Source organism: Cupressus sempervirens, chromosome 9, assembly GCF_028749045.1.
Source record: "Cupressus sempervirens isolate cs-2001-9-10 chromosome 9, ASM2874904v1, whole genome shotgun sequence".
NCBI lineage: Eukaryota > Viridiplantae > Streptophyta > Pinopsida > Cupressales > Cupressaceae > Cupressus > Cupressus sempervirens.
In genome coordinates this window covers 391,628,307-391,648,184 of record NC_143126.1, presented here as the reverse complement: position 1 = coordinate 391,648,184, position 19,878 = coordinate 391,628,307, and the positions used below count along the sequence as shown (strand labels likewise).

Genomic DNA, 19,878 nt, shown 5'->3' with positions numbered 1-19,878 from the left:
AGGAGTTGAAAACAGAGAAAGCAGCACAGGTGGCTATCAAGGTCGGCTTCATAGAGGAGGCAGAGTGTTGTGTTAGCAGAGGCTACAGGCACGGGACGAAGTGACAGTGATGTGTCAGAAGCAGATTTATCTTGTTGTAATTAGTTTGTTAATGTATTTTGTTTGTTAATTTGTCTCAGATATTTTGTCAGTCGTCAGGAGACGACTTTTCTTTTTGGGGGGGATGGTGTCAGCCAATTGGATGGTCCCGGCGGTGTTTTTGTAGCCGATGGAATGATTGTCGTCGGTGTTTTGTATTTTGTAGCCAACGGGTGAATAGTTTGTAGCGGACATAATGTTTGTGGTTGACGGACTCCTTTAGGAAGGTTCGGCGGATAGTATTTATATCCCGTCTGGGATCATTGTAAATCATCAATCATCTGCTATCATTAATCATTGATCTTATGAAGCATAATGTAATGTTTTGGCATATGGGAATAATAATAAGGAATTCTGCTATTCTGTCCATTGTCTGTATACGTTGATTTCTTTACCAATACGGTAAACAAGGTTTTGAGATTCGATAATTTAGGTGAATACATTTATGGAGACTTTCAAAATTTCTGAATTGAGGCAGGGAATTAGACAGAGTTCTATGGCCTTTACAACCCTCAACAGAATGGGTGCTGAATTGAAAAACAAATCCATAATCAAGGCAGCCAAAGCAATGATTCATTATCAAAATTTACAAAGTTTTCTTTGGTGAGAAGCTTCTAGAACTGCTTTTTATATTCAGAACCAGAGTCCTAATAAACCATTAGAAAATATGACTCTTGAAGAGGCATTCATAGGTGTTAAAGCTGAAGTTAGTCAGGATTTTTGGCAGTCCTGTTTATATTTATGTACCTAATACAAAAGATCTAAACTAGAACCATAAAAAAAAGGTATATTTGGGGGTTACAATGAGTCTTCTAAGGCGTACATGATCTACATTCCAAGGTAGAAACAAACTGAGATCAGCAGGGATGTATCTTTTGAAGAGGAAGCTGCCTTCAAAAGCTCAAAAGGGTTTTCTTTGGACAATGAAGATCAAGAGAGACCTTAGGATATGGATATTTATTTGGATCATTCTAATGGGATTCAGAAGGAGTCCACTGTAAAAAAAATAGACTTTTGATTCAGTTTATCCCATAGTACCTACTGCTGGGCCAAACAACGTTTGTACAAGTGGAAAGAGACCTCTATGGGTTAGACAAACAATGCAAGAGTCAGAAAATTATGCTACCCCTTCTAGGACTTTTAGAGAAAGCAAGAGATTGCTACAGTTTTCAGAATATGTAGCATCAATGAGTCATATTATTGAGACTCAACCTTCTAGCTTTGAGGAAGCATCCAATCAGCAAGTTTGGAAAGATGCCATGTTAGAAGAATATTAGTCTATTATTAAGAAAGATGTTTGGAATGTTGTTCCAAGGCCTAAGGCCTAAACAAAAATCAGTTGTACCTGCCAAGTGGCTTTTCAAGATCAAGCATGCAGCAGATGAAAGTATTGGAAAGTACAAAGCATTATTTGTGGCAAAATATTTCTCTCGGAAGGAGGGAATAGATCATGAGGAGACATTTGCTCCTGTAGCTCGTTATACATATATCGGGACTATCATTGCTATTGCATTAGGTAAAGGCTGGAAATTACATCAAATGGATATGAAGACTGTATTTCTTTGAAGAAGTATTTATTGAGCAGCCAAATGGTTTTGCGATTCATGGGAAGGAGTATCCTATATGCAAATAAAGGTGGTGTTGTATGGCCTTGAGTAAGCACCTCATGCATGGTATGATAGGATTGATTAATACTTGATAAGTTTGGGATTCTCCAAGAATGATGCAGATTCAAATATTTACTTAAAGATAGTGGTAAAGTTTTAATTTTGGTTCTATATGATGATGATTTATTTCATACTGGAGAAGATAGCTTCTTTGTTAAATGCAAGAAAGATTTTACCTTGAGTTTGAAATCAAAGATCTTGGTTTTATGCATTACTTTCTAGCAATGGAAGCATGATAAAGATCCAGTGAGATTATTCTTAGTCAAGGGAAATACACTATAGATATCTTGAAGAGGTTTGGGATGTTGGATTGCAAATCCATGGCTATTCCCATGGTGACAAATTTGAAGAAGTTGAGATCTGCTGCAGCTAGTTCTAATTTGGTAAATTCTACCATGTACAAACAGTCGTTGGATCTTTGATGTATTTAGTGAATACTAGACCATATATTTGTTATGTAGCGAGTGCTCTTAGTCAGTTCATGTGTGAACCATGACATATCCATTTAGATACTTGCATAACACACTTGATTTTGCTTGAGATATGCTTTAGATGTAGATCTGGACTTATAGGGGTACTCTGATTCTGATTGGGTTGGGAGTGAATTTGATATGAAAAGCACTTCTAGATGCTGTTTGAGTTTGGGGTCTACCATGATTTTTTAGTGTAGCAGGAAGTAGACTTCTGTGGCTCAAAGCACAGAAAAAGCTGAATGTATTGCTGCATGTGTAGCTGCTCAAGAAGCAGTGTGGCTTCAGAAACCTCTTGCAAGTTTGTTTGGTCAAGCACTAGAGCCAAGTGTGGTTAATTGTGATGTATGTAAAGTTTTCTGTGAACCAGTATTTCATGTTAGAACAAAACATGTGGAGATCAAATATTATTACATCAAAGATATGGTGCTGAGGAAAGCTATTAAACTCCAGTATATTTGCACCGATGAACAAACAAATGACATTCTCATTAAACCTTTTTCTTGGGTGAAATTTATACATTTTTCAAGACAAGCTTGGAGTTGTGGAGAATGCTGTTCTTGCTGGGAGGGAGTCAGAACATTGGTGATTACTTTTTATACATGCTAAATGCATTTTTCTCTGAGATGGAGAAATATGAGGTGAAAGCTCTAGAGAGATGTGCTCTGTCCACACATGGGAGTAACCATGGTAGACATCTCTCTAGCCATGGTAGACATCATGTTGAGAGATTCCACGATGATATCATGTTGAGTGATTCCATGATGAGAGCTTGTTTATATGCTCCTTCCACATATGGGAGTAACCATGGTGGACACCATGTTGAGAGATTCCATGATGATATCACATTGAGCAATTCTGTGATATGAGCTTGTGTAATGTTCTTTTCACACATGGGAGTAGCCATGGTGAATGTCATGTGAGTGTACGTTGATAGATTCTGTGATCATTGATTTTGCCTTTCTCACAAATTAATGCATTTGGAAAGGAATCTCCTTAGCTAAGAGGGGTTGTTAGCACATGTAGCTACAGGAGTCTTTTTCTACGCCTACAATGGTTGTCACTGTGATTTAACTCTGTTCTTTCCTCTGTTCATGAAGTGTTCTGATGCGATGTATTCATTCAAACGTATTCTTATTCTCTGATATTTAGCAGTGATTATTCGTCCATTGAGAACAGATGTTTAAGACTATGAAGAGTCTGCCAGTCATAGATGGATGGCTGAAGTACATAGAGTCTTTTAGTTGCAGTTGAGCCGTTCAAGAAATATGAAGAGTCATGACAGTTACACGTGTCATGGCAGTCAAACTATGCAGTGTTTGTCTTTTGGGTAATGAAGAGGTTCTTCTTGTATGTGTATTGCTGGTTGTAGCAGGTTTTGTTTCCGAATGTCTTTTTGTTTCCGTGATGATGATTTATATCCAGTTGAGTTCACATTCAGTTGGTTTGGGTGATTATCGTGTATGCTCTTTCTATGATTACCATGTAAGTTTTCTTGTAGTCATCATCATGTGAAGTATTTGTGGTCATTGTCAGATTATTCTGTGAGAATTCATTTTTATTGCAGGTTCAATACTGTTGTAAAGTGGATGTTCTGTATTTATTAAGTGTCTGCAATCTCAGAGAAGGATTGATTATTTAAGTTTGTCAGCATTGTAATTCAGACTCCTATTAAATTCAATAAAAGTATTATTTTTGTGTGGCTAGGTTTTCCTCCTCAAGTTGGAGGGTTTTCCCAAAGTTACTTTGTGTTGTGTTTTTGAGATAACTATTCTTTACTTTGTGCTATATCTGCTATAAAATCAACAAATTGAACCTTGTAGTGACATCAAAGTTGTCACAACTTAACTATCACACTATGAGATGGAACCCAAAGTTTAGCCTATGAGTTTTGTAATAAAGATTTTTTCATTTTATGTTCATATTGCTGATTATATTGCAATAGATAATGCTTAAAGAACAACCAAGTGCTAATATAAGTGTATCTTAGCACTACAAAGCATTAGATGCGTCACATGGACATCAAAAACTTCATTATTTTCATACCAACAAATCATAAATGTGGTATGAGGAGATACACATTTTTTATATTTTAATTGGTAATCGCTTTTATTGAACCAATGAGGGTACATTGGGCCCCCCAACCCCATGGTGATAGTTATGCTGAGATATGAGCACCTTGATTTTTCTCATGTTGACTTCATCTCCTTATCTCTCCTTATGGATTTCTCCTCATGTCTCCCCAATCCCACTTTCTCTCCACCTTTATCGCTCCACAACACGTATCTCCCCACCTTATCTCTCTACTCCTCTCCTTATCATGCCTTGCCTTACTACTTCTCACCTTATCGCTCCAGCACCTTAATCTCACCACCAACACCACCGGCACTAACAGCACTGACCTAGTCCTCCAAGGGTTGTGAGAAGTGTCCCCGCATCTGCGAGGGCAGGTCAAGCTTCCAAGCAGTCCACAACACTAGCTAGTATTTGCCACTTGTCAAATGGTCCTTGGGAACTGCTGCTGGTCAACCCACCCATCTATGCATACACCAATCTTTTTGTGATTACACTTGAGTATTCTTCTATTAGTTTAGTATCTACATGGGAATCGAAACTGGGATACCCCTATCAACAGAGACTAGCAACACCATTGCACTATGGGGACATTCCCAAGAGGAATATATAATTTTGATTACAATGATTCTATTAATCATTACAAAGCACTGTGGAGACATTCCATTACACTCATGTACTTTACAAAACCCTTTCTATGTTCCACATGAGGTGTTTGTACACTGCACATTCAATGGTTGTGTAATGTACCCTTTTGGGATTTACTCTAATTTAGTCTTGAAACATTGAATCCAACTTGACATGAGAATTGCAATACATACATAAATATAACTTCATAAAAAAATGAAGACATTCATTATAACATTCAACTTAAACTCCTAAAATAATTTGGAAGATAGAACTTATTCTGATTTAGAGTGAAGTGCTTGGACAATATAAAATCACAGTATAGTTTATTTCTTGTAATTCTGAAAACTTATTCCTTGATCAGATGCCTAATAGTTCTCCTTCGTTGAGGGATCAATATATCATATTTTCTGGTTACCATTGTTCGTTTAAAAATTAACACCACAAGAAATTGTCAAGTCTTATAAATAAGACGATATTATATAATGAATATATGATATGATTTGATGTTAGTTCTACCTTTAGTTGATCACTGGATATAGCTTTCAATCTAGATTTTATTCTCTCTTCTTATCACTCTTAACTATTTCTGCATCCTTGTATGCTGATCTGGCTGCAGTTATCGAATTCCTTTCTTATTTCCTTTTCAGAGCCTGGTGTATTCCCTTTAATACCACTAAAAATTGTGAAGTCATATAAATAAGACAATTTTCTGTGCATATAATGAATATTTGATTCGAAATGATATTTGTCCTTAAGTTGATTGCTGGATACACCTTCCAATCTAGATTTTATCCTCACTTATCACTTTTAACTGTTTCTGAGTCATTGTATGCTGTTCTGTCTGCAGTTATTTTATTACCTTTTTGTTTTTTCTTCTTCTCATTCTTGTCGAGTGTCTTTCCTTTCCCGCTTAGCAAGCGGTGTTTTCTGTTGCTCACTCACTCGTTTGTTTCCTTTGTTCCTGCCGTGTGTTGTGGTCTGCTTTGGTCCTGGGTTCGATGATCGTTGGCTGGTACTTATTTCCTTTTGTCTTCGGTTTGTTGTGTTGTGCTTTGTTTTTCCCTTGTTCATGCCATTACTGCTTGCTTGGGCGACCTGCATGTTTGTTGTGCTCCATTTTTCCTTCTTCATGGTTATTTACCTGTTCGTCCCCCGATGGCCTCCTCTTGCTTTGTGCCTTACAAAGTTGTGTTGTGCTTGGCTGCTGGTGTTGGAGATTTTGTGCAGGATTTTCTCTGGTGATTTTCGTGGGGGGCCCATGTTTGCTTCCGTGCTTTGTCTCTTTTTGGGCTGCAGTTTGTGTTTGATGTTGCTATCTCTTTGCAGTTGTTTGTGACTGTGTTTTGTTGGACACCTAGTCTGACGTCCTCTGCTGGCCCTCTTCCCCAACTCTCCTATGCTGTTTTCTTTCAGTCTGCCGGATTGGGGTCTCCCTCACTATGGAGTTCCTACCTCTGCCCAGATTGATGGATTGTATGATCAAGATGGAAACAAAGAACCAACTTTAAGGGAGACAATACATTCGTTGTCAGAGATAGAGATAGGTTTGAAACTATTGGTGGACTCGAACAACCTATTACGAGAAGTAATTGGTAAAATACTTGCTTGATATTAATAGAGATGAATAGATCAATATATACAAAATAATAAATGATGTTTCTTTGGGAAACAATTGTCAAGAATAGAAACATTCTATTCTAGCTAACTGATAACTAACTAAATATTAGAAAGAGTCTAAAATTTACAATAGATCACAATAGATAACCATTAAATAGAAATAGAAACTCTATAATTGTAATACCCTCCCTTAATGGTTAATATACCCACTACACCAAGCTGTCATTTGAATTTGACAAACTTATCTGGACCAAGAGGCTTGGTGAGAATGTCTGTAGTTTGATTTGTTGCAGGAACATATTGCAAGTCTATTGTCCTGTCTTCAACGAGATGTCGTATGTATGTAGTGATAGTGGACATCTACATGCTTGGTTTGTTCATGGAAGACTGGATTTTGTACTAACTTGATAATGCCTTCGTTTTCAACAAACAAAGTGGTCAGTCCTGCTAGTGACATTTGCATATCCCCAAGCATTCGATGAAGCCAAGCAACTGCCTTAATTGTCCCTTTGTATTCGTTCTTTGTAGAGGAGAGAAAAAATGCTTGCTACTTCTTACTGGTCCATGTGACAACATCGGATCTCAAACTGAACACGTTTCCAAAATTTGACTTTTTATTATCAACAGAACCTAACCAATCTAAATCTGTGAACCCACTGAGTCTAGGATTAGACTCAAAGAGTGAAATCCATAATGTGTAGTGGCCTTCACATAACGAAGCACACGCTTTTCTGCCATCCAATGATCAGCCTTTGGAGCTGTCATAAAGCGTGAGATGTAGTTGATTGCGAAGTTGATATCAGGTCTAGTAGTGTAGAGATAAACGAGACTGTCTACTAGTTGCCTGTATGTAGTATCATCAATTGGAGGATAATCAAACTCGGCTGATAACTTGAAACTACTCTCCATGGGTGTAGAGGCAGGCTTGCAATCCTACATACAAAACTTGTTTAATAGAGCCTTAATATATTTGGATTGAGAAATGAACATACGAGAAGATTGGTGCCAAACCTCTACACCTAGGCAATAATGCATGAGCTCAAGGTCAATCATATCAAAAGATTGGCATAAAATCTGTTTGATTCCTTGAATCAAAGATGGTGAACTGCTAGTGATGATCAAATCATCCACATAAATGACCAGAAGGATGATATCATTGTCAGTAGTTTTGATGTACAAATTTGAGTTTGAAGAACTCCTCTAGAAGCTTTGATCACGAAGTTACTTATCAATTTTCATGTACATGCCCTAGGGGCCTACTTCAAACCATAGAGAGCTTTCATCAGTCTATGAATCTGGCGTTCTTTACCAATAACCTTGAAACCAGGAGGCTACGTCATGTAGACCTCTTCTTGTAGGTCACCACTCAAGAAAGCACTCGACGCCCTTTTGATGGACTTTCCAGCGAAACTGTGCTACCATGGCTAGGACTAGTCTAATTGTGCGCATCTTTGTTATACCAAAGGTCTCCTTGTAATCAATACCTTGACGTTGAGAAAAGCTCTTTGCAACTAAATGAGCTTTGAACTTATCCAAAGTACCATCAAACATGTATTTTATTTTGTAGACCCGTTTGCAGCTAACGCGTTTCTTCCCTGGTGGAAGATTAGAAAAGACCTAGGTGTCATTCTTCAACAAGTTCTGGTGTTCAGACTTCATAGCCTATTCCCACTCTAGGATTCCTTTAGCTTGTGAATATGTTTGAGGTTCGAATATACTGTGAATGTTGGCCATGAGAGAAAGATTACTTGACTCTGTAGGTTTTCTCTTTTTCTGAGCAGTTCTCCCATCGATGAGCTCATTATCTCAAATATCAATCAAGTGTCTTAGCCCACCAATTAGGAGAGAAGGAGCAACATTAGTATTAGGTGTTCTACGATCAATTTCTTCCTCAGAAGAATTTGAATCAAAATTAGATGAAGCATCTACAAATTTGGGTGATCTTGCAGGAGAAGCTGAGGGTGTTTGTACAAGAATCACTCGAGCTACTGGAGCTCTCCCAACAAGTGGACCTAATAGAAGCCAAACTCCCAAATCACGAGCCTTCGTAGGCTGATCTGCTGGATCAAGAATAGGAGAAACATGCATGAATGGCCCTCGTTGCTCATTAAAGACACATCATGAATATATAAGAGATGAGATGTCTCAATCTCAATCAATCGGTAGGCTTTCTGAAGAATATTGTATCTAGCAAGCATGAGTTTTTGACTCTTGCCATCCAACATGGTGCGTGACGCATCAATATTCCAAACATAGGCTAGAGAGCCAAAAACCTTCAGGTGATTGATTTTGGGCTTGTGATTTGACCATGGCTCTTTTAGAGTTTTATCTTTGACCACCACAATGGGTGATCGGTTCAAAAGGTAAATTGCAGTGTTAATTGCTTTAGCCCAAAACTACTTTGGAACATGTCTGTGGTCGAGCATGGGTTGGGCCATCTCAGTGATTGTTCTATTTCGACATTCAATTACACTGTTTTGCTATGGTGTTTGGGGGTGTGGTTAACTGGTGCTTGATGCCACGAATAGCACAAAGGTTAGAGAATTCATTGGAACAAAATTGCCCCTTCCCCCAAGACTATCCGACCTAAGAGCAATAATAGATTTCCTAGACTCTTTTTCAACTAGAGGTTTAAACTTCTGAAATATAGTAAGTGCTTCTAATTTCTTTTTAAGAAAATAGACCCAAATTTTTTCTATTGAAATCATCAACAAACAACAGAAAATACTTGGACTCAAGAACATAAGGAGTGGCCATAGGGCCGTAGATATCGACATGAACAAGCTGAAGCACTGAAGAAGTCCGCCATGAATGACCACTTTTGAAAGGTGTGCGATGTTGCTTCCCAGCATGGGATGCATCACAAACTCTAAGCTGCTGAGGCTTACAAGAGAACAGTTCATATACAAAATTGTAGCCCTCATCAGATTCTAGACAACATGACTTTGCAAGAAGCCTTTTCAGGTATAGAATCAGATATCAGTTATTTCAGAATTTTTGGATGTCCTATGTATGTTCATGTTCTAAAAGAGAAAAAGAACAAAGTCAGAATCCTAGGGAAAGAGAGGTATCTTTGTTGGTTACAATGAAGCTTCAAAAGCATACAAAATCTACATTTGTGGTCAAAAGCAAATTTAAATCAGTAGGGATGTTTCTTTTTGATGAAGATGTAGCTCGTAAGAAATCCAAAGAATCTATCATGGAATCTGATAGAGAAGACTTGTGAATATCCTCAAGACATAGATATGGCTGATCTGGATCCACCTTCAGAGACTCAGAGGGATAATACAGATTTAGAAGACCCCACTGATCCAGTTGATTCTATAGACACTTCAGTAGGCCCCAATAACAATTCAGCTAATAAGAAAAGACCTTTATGAGCTAGACACACTATGGAAGAGGCTGATAAATATGCAGCTCCGCATGGTACTTTTAGAGTAAAAGGCCACATAAGTTTGCTGGTTATGTAGCTTTGATGAGTCACATTATGGCATCCGAGCCTTCTAGTGTTGAAGAGGCTTCAAATCAACGAGTGTGGAAAGATGCTATGTTGGAGGAGTATCATTCCATCATAAAAAATGATTTATGAGACATTGTTCCTAGGCCTAAAAATAGATCTGTTGTTTCTTCTAAATGGCTGCTCAAAATCAAACATGCAGCTGATGGGAATGTGAAAAAATACAAGGACAAATTTGTAGCTAGAGGTTTTCCAATAAAGGAAGGCATAGACTATGAAAAGACTTTTGCATCTATAGCACGCTACACTTCCATGAAAACTATCATAGCTGTTCCAAAAATTAAGTGTTAGAAGCTTCATCAAATGAATGTGAAAGCAACATTCTATAAATGATATAATTGAAGAGGAAGTATACATCGAACAACTTGAGGGCTTTATGAGTCATGATAGAGATTCACATGTATGCAGGCTGAAAAAGGCATTATATGGCCTTAAATGAGCCCCTTGTACTTGGTATGAGAGGATAGAACATTATCTTTTGAGCTTGGGCTTTCTAAAGAATGATGCTGATCCAAGTTTATACTTGTATGTGATGACAAAGTGCTGAATTTAGTGCTGTATGTTGATGATTTATTTGTCATTGGTAATGATAATCTCAATGTCAAATTTAAGGAGTTAGCCTCTAAATTTGAAATTGGCAATCTTGGTTTATTGCATTATTTCCTTGGGCTAGAGGTGTGGCAAAGACCAAATGACATTATATTGAGTCAGGAAAATTATGTTATTGATATTTTAAAAAGATTTGGTATGTTAGAATGTAAGTCTGTGGTGACTCCTATGGAAGCAAATCTGAGAAAGTAACACGAGGTTGCAGCTACTTCAGATTTAGCTGATCCTGCTATGTACAAGCAGTTAATTAGCTCCCTAATGTATGTGGTTAATACAAGACTTTATATTTTGTTATGCTGTTAGTACTTTGAGTTAGTTCATGTGTGAACTGTGACAAATTCACCTTGTGGCAGCCAAGCATGTATCAAGATATGTTTGTGGTACAATGGGGTATGGATTAAAATATTCTTCATGTGTAGAGCTAAACTTACATGGGTTCTCTAATTCAGATTGGGCAAGTTGTGTATCTGACAAGAAGAGCACTTCAGATTGTTGTTTCAGCCTATGTTTAGCTATGATTTCCTGGTGCAATAGGAAACGATCTTGTGTTACTCAGTTTAAGGTTGAAGTAGAATATGTTGCAGCATGTATGGCTGCAAGAGAAGTTATGTGGCTTCGAAAATTGTTTGTAGGTTTGTTTTGGCAGCCTTTGAAACCTACTATAATTCTTTAATGATAAACGAAGATGTGTGGAGCTTTTAGTTAATCTTGTTTTTCGTGATAGAACCAAACATGTGGAAATTAAATAACATTATTTTAAGGACATGGTTCAAAGGAAAGTAGTTGAGCTTAAGTACATTTCTACGGAGGAGCAAATTGCGGACATTCTCACCAAACCTTTTCTGAGAGTGAAGTTTTCTTACTTCTGAGACAAGCTTGGTATCATGAAGAATAATGCTATTGTTGAGAGAGAGTCTTAGCTAGTGACTTTTGTATATGTTAATGAGTTCTTCTTTGTGATAGAAGCTTGAGGTGCAATCCTTTGTTTATGGGTTCTTCTCTACAAGAAAAGTTTGAGGTGCAATCCCTTGTTAATGAGTTCTCTCTGCAAGAGAAGTTCAAGGTGAATCTCTTGTTAAGGAGTTCTTTGTGAGAGAAGTTCGAAGTGAAATGCCTTGTTAATGGGTTCTTCTCTGTGAGAGAAGTTCGAAGTGAAATGCCTTGTTAACGAGTTCTTTGTGAGAGAAATTCGAAGTGAAATGCCTTGTTAATAAGTTCTTTGCAAGAGAAGTTTGAGGTGAAATCCCTTGTTCCACCCTCTGGAGTAGCTATGGTGGATCCAGCCTCTAGGAGTAGCCATGGTGGAAGTCATGTGTGTAACGCCATGACTTTATGTTATGGCTTTTTGATTCATCCTCTAGGAGAAGCTATGGTGAATATTGTTACGATGATATAACGATTTTATTAACAAGAAAAAAACCTATGATGAGATTTTGTTGACAGTAATTTTGGTTGCAGCTATGTTACTTGTCATGACATGACATTCTGAAGATCTCTCTCTTGCTAAGAGGGAGTTTTGAAAATTAGTAGCTTTGGTAGATATCTTTTATCTTTGGTCATCTGGTTTAGCTAGGAACATGGACATTATTCTTGGTTTTCGTTCTTGTTTCTCATTTTGTATGATGGCTCTTCTCTGCTTCCTTGCATATGTAAGTAGTTATTCTTTGGCGTCATGGGTGATGGAATGGCATCATATTTGATCATGGATATCTGGCAGTCTTGTTCACATCTAGTGCAATTATTATCTTCAACGATTCATGTTTCTGAAACTGTTGTTATTGTATTGGTCACTGCTGTTCATTATGATCTACCGTTATTCATGTTTATCCCGTCTTTTGCACAGTCAGACCTTTATATGGAAAGTGACGATGTTTACAAGTGCCAATGATTGTTAAGTGCTGTTAATTATTCTATTCTATTTGATCCTACTCATCGGGTTGCCATTTTTCTTTTGTTTATCCCTTTGTCAGATATAATATTGATCTCCTGGATTATGGATTGTTAGATCTCCCATTGTGTCTTTTTCAAAGACGGTAGAGTAAGGCGTATTTATTAAGGTTGTCATTTTCTGATATCTCTCTCTTACTCTGAGAATCCAGTGGTGCAGAGATCATTATTATTGTTGTCCATGATTTGTGATTGTACGCTGTTGTTTTGTATTCAGTCTTAGTTCATTTGAGATACTCAGTTTATTACAGAGAATCATTGATTGATTGATTAGTCTTGAAGACATCAATCAATAGCAGCAATTTTGTAATTATTTTGAGACTCTAAATAAATGACTCATATTTGTGTGAGCTGGGTTGTTTCCCTTGGTGAAAGAGGTTTTTATCAGGATAAACATTCTTACTGTCCTTTTGTTTTCTGAGTTCCAAAGTTTTATTTATCCATTTATACACTTCTGGCTCTAGAATTAACATGCCTGATGTTAATACCTCGACTATCATGATCACCCATTTCACATCCATCTCTGTTCTTCCTTGACAATTTAATTCCCATAACTCTATTATTTTATTGTAACATATTTAGTCCAAAGTAAAAGAAAGAGGATGCTGAAATCAAAACTATGGAATTTGGAATGCTCTAGCTTCCCAAAATGCCACACTTGTTTTTTCTCGTCTGGGATGAGTTTGACAATACTCAAACCTGTGCTAGTCAACTTTTCAAATGACAATTTTGATTATATATGTGCCTTTGAGACAAGTTTGATCATGGTCAAGCAAAACTGTGTACTGTTCTTACCTGACCTTAATACCTTTAGACTCAATGCATTGTTCTGCCTTGACAATCTGATTCCTACAACTCCTTTTTAGTGTAATAGTTCCATTACTTTGGAATTTTTTATCCTAAGTATGATATTTACCATGTTATTTTAGTTTGTCTAAGCAGTTGAGGATAATTGCTTAGGTGGATAGGACAATGCATTCCACATTCTCTTTTCATGGGAGCATGATATTTTCCTTATCCATTTCTCTTGCATCTTCACATCATCTCGAGGAACAAAAAAGTTAATGAATGTTTTGTAACCTTAGTTTTTTCATGTGTGTTCTCTGATTTGGTGATTTCAGTTCTTTCAGTTTACTGACAGCATCTTTAGCTGTTTCAACATGTCCAGAAAGGTCGAGAAAGTCAGAGAGGGCCTTTGCTTTACTAAATTTGGAGATTGTATGACATTGTAGCAAACAGAGGTTTGGATCTCAAGGCAAACTGCTCACTTTTTAACCATTTCTGGGGATGACTGGGAACATCTGCGATGCCTGTCAACCACCCTAGGAGATCCAGGCATCCCCAACACAAGGGATTTTTTTATTTAAAGAAAAACAATTCAAAAATTAATGTCAATATTTTAAATTTTTATTGCTGCTACAGTTACACTGCTGTCAATGTTAGTGATATAGACCTAGATTACACCTAGGTATCTGAATTGTGATATATTTATTCCTGCTATTCTGCTACCACAGTTTTAATTATATATGCTGCTTTCACTATATTGGTTTTAACACCATTTATAGTTAAACTTGTTGAAATTCGCTCCAGCCGCTGTGCTGCCATACCCATCCTGAAATGTGGTAGATAATATTTGTTATCAACTTGCTTTCCATGCATGGATCTGATCTGACAAATGCTATTTCCAGTCTCAGTCGATCGTTGGAGACAATTTATTCAGAGTCTGTGGTCAATCAGTGGGGAATTTTAACAAAATCCTCTGAATCAAATAGTATTCATTTGAAATAGAAGCTTACCAACATGAGTTTTGTTTGGTAGTTACACTCTAACGCTGTTATAGGGGTTTCTCAGACAAGAAAGGTTGGATGGGTATATAATAGACATGTCAAAAGAAGTTTGAGTAGTGCTTACCCTTATTCTCTTTTGGAATGTAGGTCCTCTTAGCTTATGGTAAATCGATGATGTTGTTGAATTAAATGGTGGAGATGGAAACTTCTTATTTAGATTTACGAAGACGATGTTTTTAAAAGAAACAATCGTGAATGAAAGATGAAAATTTTAAATAATTTAATAAACTAAATACTAAGATGACCATAAAAGAAACATTATAATATTCTAATACCCTCCCTTAATGGTCATTGTCTAACTGCTGTCTTTTGGTTACAAATTCTTCAAAACATTCTGCTGTTGTTGAGACCCTCCTTGGAGACAGACAAAGACAAACACTGACAACAACTAGCACGATTTTGAGTTGAAATGGGCGAACCCTCCAAGCATTGGAGATGAGCATGATGCCCCAAAACAAACTGCAAAAAGCTGCTAACAATCGGAAAAACCAGACACAATATTTTAGGTGAAAAATCAATCAAAACAGAGACAACAAAATCAGAGACATTGATAAACATACAAAGCATTATTTTTGAGAAAACAATTGTAAAACCTACTAGTTAATTTGAGGAGAAAAGTATAAACCTACTAGATAATTTGAGAAATTCTTTATAAACCCAACAGATAATTTTTGAAGAAAAAATCATAAACCCAAAAGAGTATTTTTTAAGGGGAAAATTTATGAAAACCCATCAATTTTTTGTAGGAAAAATTATGAAAAGCCACTAGATTTTAAGCCATTAGAAAAATCTTCATGCTGCAAAACCCAAGACTTCACATGATAAAACAACACATGCAAGAAACATGCAAGCGCATGCAAGTACATGCGACAAACATGCAAGTATGTGCAGCCCTAAAAAAATCATGCAATCAAAATCCTCGACTAGGCTCACAGTTCTCAGCAGAAATCTTCAACAAAGCACAAACTTCTTAAAATACCTCTAATGATTTTTATTTCAAAAAAATCAAAAAACAAATTGTGGAAGATAGTCCAGGTTATAAGAGGTTCGAACTTTTGTTAAAAAATTTGCCAAATTTTATGAAATCTCATGACCTGCTTTAATACCATGTTATGGTAAATTGATGATGTTATATTAAACATAGGAGATGAAAACTCTTATATAGATTCACAAAGAGGATGTCTCTAAAAGAAACAACCTTGAACTAAAGATAAAAATTAGAAACTAGTTATTAACTAACGACTAACTAAGATTACCATTAAAGAAACATTATAATATTATAATACTAGTACTATATGCTCATCCCTATTAGAATATTATAATGTTTGTTTAATGATCATCTTAGTTAGTCTTTAGTTTATCAGGTAGTTTCTATTTTCATCTTTAGTTCACGATTGGTTCTTTCAGAAATACCGTCTTTGTAAATCTATATAAGGAGCTTTCATCTCCTTTGTTTAATACAACTACATCAACAACCACCTACCTCAACAATTCCCTATTCAAAGTGATGGGGCTGCATCTAACAGCTGGAGATCTTCTCCAGTGGCTATTATAGGTATTCTACTGGAAAAAATAAGAAGGAAAGCAAAAATGTGTTTTATAAGTTGTGGAGAACTCCATCACACCATTGGGAAGTAAGGCACACAAAAAGTTGGAGCAAAAGACAAAAACATAATTGTAGGTTTTCTTCCGATTATAGAAGTGGGAAAAATGAAGGCTTGATATTTCAAGTGAAGCGTGTTGGCATATTTGAGCCATAAATCCATTTGGATATATTCTTAGCTGTTCATTTTAGTGTAGTTTCCAAAACTAATTCTAGAAATATGATATTTTTTTGGTCTCTTAGTTCTGACCTCCCAAATTTCTCAGTAAGGGTTTGGATTAAATTATCTTTAACACTCATATCCAACTTTATTACTAATTCAGCTCAAAGATGGAAATAGTAGATGTTATCTAAGTTGCCTAGACATTGACTTGCAATGGATTCCTCAAAGTTTACAAATCCAAGCCTTTAAGCCTGTAAGCCTTTCTTGGGTCGATGCCCACAAGGTGCTCAGGGTTGCTGATCCCCTTGCTATCTTGGGATAAAGATCCATTGCTTGGAATTCATACAAGCCCCTCCTTATTAATCTGCCCTTTTATAATTCAAATAGTAATAGGATTGGAATATAATTTCTGTATACAAATATAAATGCTTAATTTATATATCTTGAATATATATATCCTTATTAATAGATATATGTATAATATATGTTAGAACAAATAAGAACCTATGATCCTAATAGATTGCAGATGTAATGTTCTGCAATTCATCATTGATTTATAGATAAGTTACAGCATATCATTATGCTGTCATATGCTATATGCCAGCCATTTAATATAAAATGAATTCTCCTTTAATAGGCACTGTCGATATGTATTCCTTTCTGAATATCAGATATAATTAATCATTTTCTTTTCTATTCGGTTTTATTAGAGTGTCTATTTATCTTATATCTGTATATTCTTCCTCATTTATCTTTTTCCTAGTATGATATTGCAATCTCTTTATATGCCTTTCCTAAGAACCGAATGGATGCATCTCATCATTAGTATTGCGCCCCCTTGCTAATTGCACTGCTTCATTATAATAATTGATTCGACTTGCATTCGTATCCTTTCATTTTGTGATTGATTTTCCTTATTTTCTAACTACTGTCTTTAAGCAGATCACTGGTATTCATATTCTTATCCTTTCATTATAACTTATCTGTACACCAATAATTGCTGTTAATAAATTAACATCTCTTCATAGCGACTGATTATTTTAGGAATCAATCATATACATGATTGTATGAGACACTGATTTCTATTGATTCACGCCTTTTAATTATTCACAATTATTATTTGTGTTATCAATGACCATATAGTATTATAATATAGATATTGAACTCTATTCAGTGGATTATTTTTTCTCATTATAATATCAAAGGTCTTATCTTCATTGCTTATAGATCCATTGCCTTGTGTTGTTAGCATTTGGTGGATGTTACTGTTATTAGACTCTAATGCTTATTACCCCTTCAATTTAAGGTTTCATGGATGCCTTAATCAAAGTTTAGTAGGGTTCCTATCTGTAATGATATAGCAGGAGTGTTGTATTTTGGATATATATATATATAAAATTGTTATTATTTTTATTATTATTATTATTTAATTCTATTACTAAAGGGGGACATCACAGTATTTGTTGTGATTATGCTAAACGGTGTGTTTCTGTTATCAAATATGTCTGGCATGTCATGGTTTTTAATTTGGCCTCAGTGTTTTCTTACTGTTGTAAGGCAAGAAAGCATGCCATAGGATTTAGTATGAATCATGTGAACATGATTGATCACAGTGTAGGTCAATGTTTGGGACCACGGACGCCCATCTTGTTAATGTTTCAACTGATTTTATGTATCTTTTGAATACACATAAAACAATACTTCACAATACATTATTCCCCCTGATTACTTTTTAAATATGAAGAAAGAAGCTTATCAATTGAGTGTGTACTTCATTGAATGGTTGTTTTTCCTTGGTATCGATATCTCAGATGATTGCACTTGCTTTTGCTGTGTATGAAAGAAAGAATTTCGGCAAATATGAACCACTGTTGTTAGTTGAAATTTGAATATGATGAATTTGTAGACTGCCGAGGGGTACTTAATTGAGTCTGTGTTCCTATCTTAATTTCTGTGGTCATTCATGAACTCTGTGCATTCACATCATAAATTCAGCCCTTTCTGTTTAACTCTTTCCAAATTGGTTTCCAGAGAGATTCTATGAATGTCTCTCAAGTTTTTTTGATAAATTACAGATAACCTGAATGGTAGCGTTGATGAATCGGCAGAAGACGGTGACACTGCTCTTCATTTAGCTTGTCTTTATGGTTACTTGCCTTGTGTGCAGGTTGGTCTCTTTTAAATCTTGTTTCCATGTTATTTCTACTTAATTTTTTGTAGTATTTTTGCGAGTTTTATACTTACATACTGAATTTGATAAACATCTACACCTCTATATATAGATCCTCTTGCAGAGGGGAGCAAGCCTGGATTCCAAGGATGAGGATGGAGCCATTCCTCTTCATGATGCATGTGCAGGAGGTACGCAGACTTGCTTCTCTGCTGGCTTTTGTTCTGAAGTTGCATAATTTTTTTTATATGAACTTTCAAATGGTCCCTGATTTGGAAATACCAATAGCGATCAATTGTGATTTTTTTCTTGTTCCAGGATTTATTGATATTGTTGAAGCACTGTTAGATTCTGCCAAAAACAAAGATCAAGTCAAGAAGCTTCTTGATACAGTTGATGTTGACGGTGACACGGTGAGATATGACCTTAAGTTAACGTTCCTGAATTCTAATAACTGATTTTATTATGCAAACTCTAGTAAAATAGTAGTATTCCCCATGATCAAGTTGAGTTTTAACTTTTTTCTTACAACTTTCTAGTGTTCATTCAAAGCAAAAAATAAAGCTATTAGTGACTTATCTGCAATTTTTAATGTAACATTTCTGTCTACTAGCCACTGCATCATGCGGCTAGAGGGACTCACTTGGAAGTTGTGCAGCTCTTGCTTGGAGTTGGAGCTTCTCCAAGTATAGCCAATGTTTTGGGGAAGGTTGGTTCATTGATTTGGCACTATCATTGATTATAATAACGGATAACTGTAGTTTAATATGCCATTTTACTTATCTAAATGGTGAACTTGTGCATCCAGACTCCTGGTGATCTTGCAGAGCCAGACACTGAAGTGTGGCGTACTTTGAACTCTGCAGTGCAACAGAATATGACATCTTGACCATGATTAATGAAATCATATAAACAAGGAAAGAGGGATATAGATTGACCTTTTGCTTCCTTTTAATGGGCATGACGGATACAAAGATTTTGAAATATGAGGTTTTACGTGTCTGACCAAATACGTTGGACAAAAAACTAAATAAATATCAATCTGAGTTTTTGATTCCTGTATTATATTCAAAGAAAATCGAGTGCTGTTGATTAGTTATTTTACTGATTTGGGTTTTTTAGATATCAAGTCAATGAGTTGGTTATTTATGCCCTTTCAGTTTCCTTCCCTTTTCTTCAATTTTTATTTAGACCCTTGCAATCCATTTGCAATCCATGTGCTTAAGTGTGAGATCTTCTTTTCCCCGACACTTTTTAGCCAACAGAGTAAATTGCACTTTCATCTTTCATTATATCGACGGAGATCATTGATCTTATTAGCATTGTATTAGCAAATAGGGAAGAGAGTAAAAAATTGGTCCCTAGTTAGGTTTTGTGATTCTTGTTACGAGTGCCAACCCTTCTATGAAGTGAAAAGTAGATATGAT

General features: G+C 36.0%; 1 protein-coding gene across 1 annotated transcript in view; it reads left to right on the top strand.

The window, feature by feature from the left end:
* Positions 1-19,516, top strand: part of LOC149538908 (Ankyrin repeat family protein) — a 43,390-nt gene extending 23,874 nt beyond the window's left edge. The window contains exons 2-6 of the mRNA XM_089800297.1: positions 18,357-18,448; positions 18,564-18,642; positions 18,770-18,864; positions 19,065-19,160; positions 19,260-19,516. Coding sequence (XP_089656423.1) covers positions 18,357-18,448; positions 18,564-18,642; positions 18,770-18,864; positions 19,065-19,160; positions 19,260-19,340 — 443 coding nt within the window. The 3' untranslated portion in view covers positions 19,341-19,516. The remainder of the gene's footprint in view (positions 1-18,356; positions 18,449-18,563; positions 18,643-18,769; positions 18,865-19,064; positions 19,161-19,259) is intronic.
* Positions 19,517-19,878: the final 362 nt, after the last annotated feature.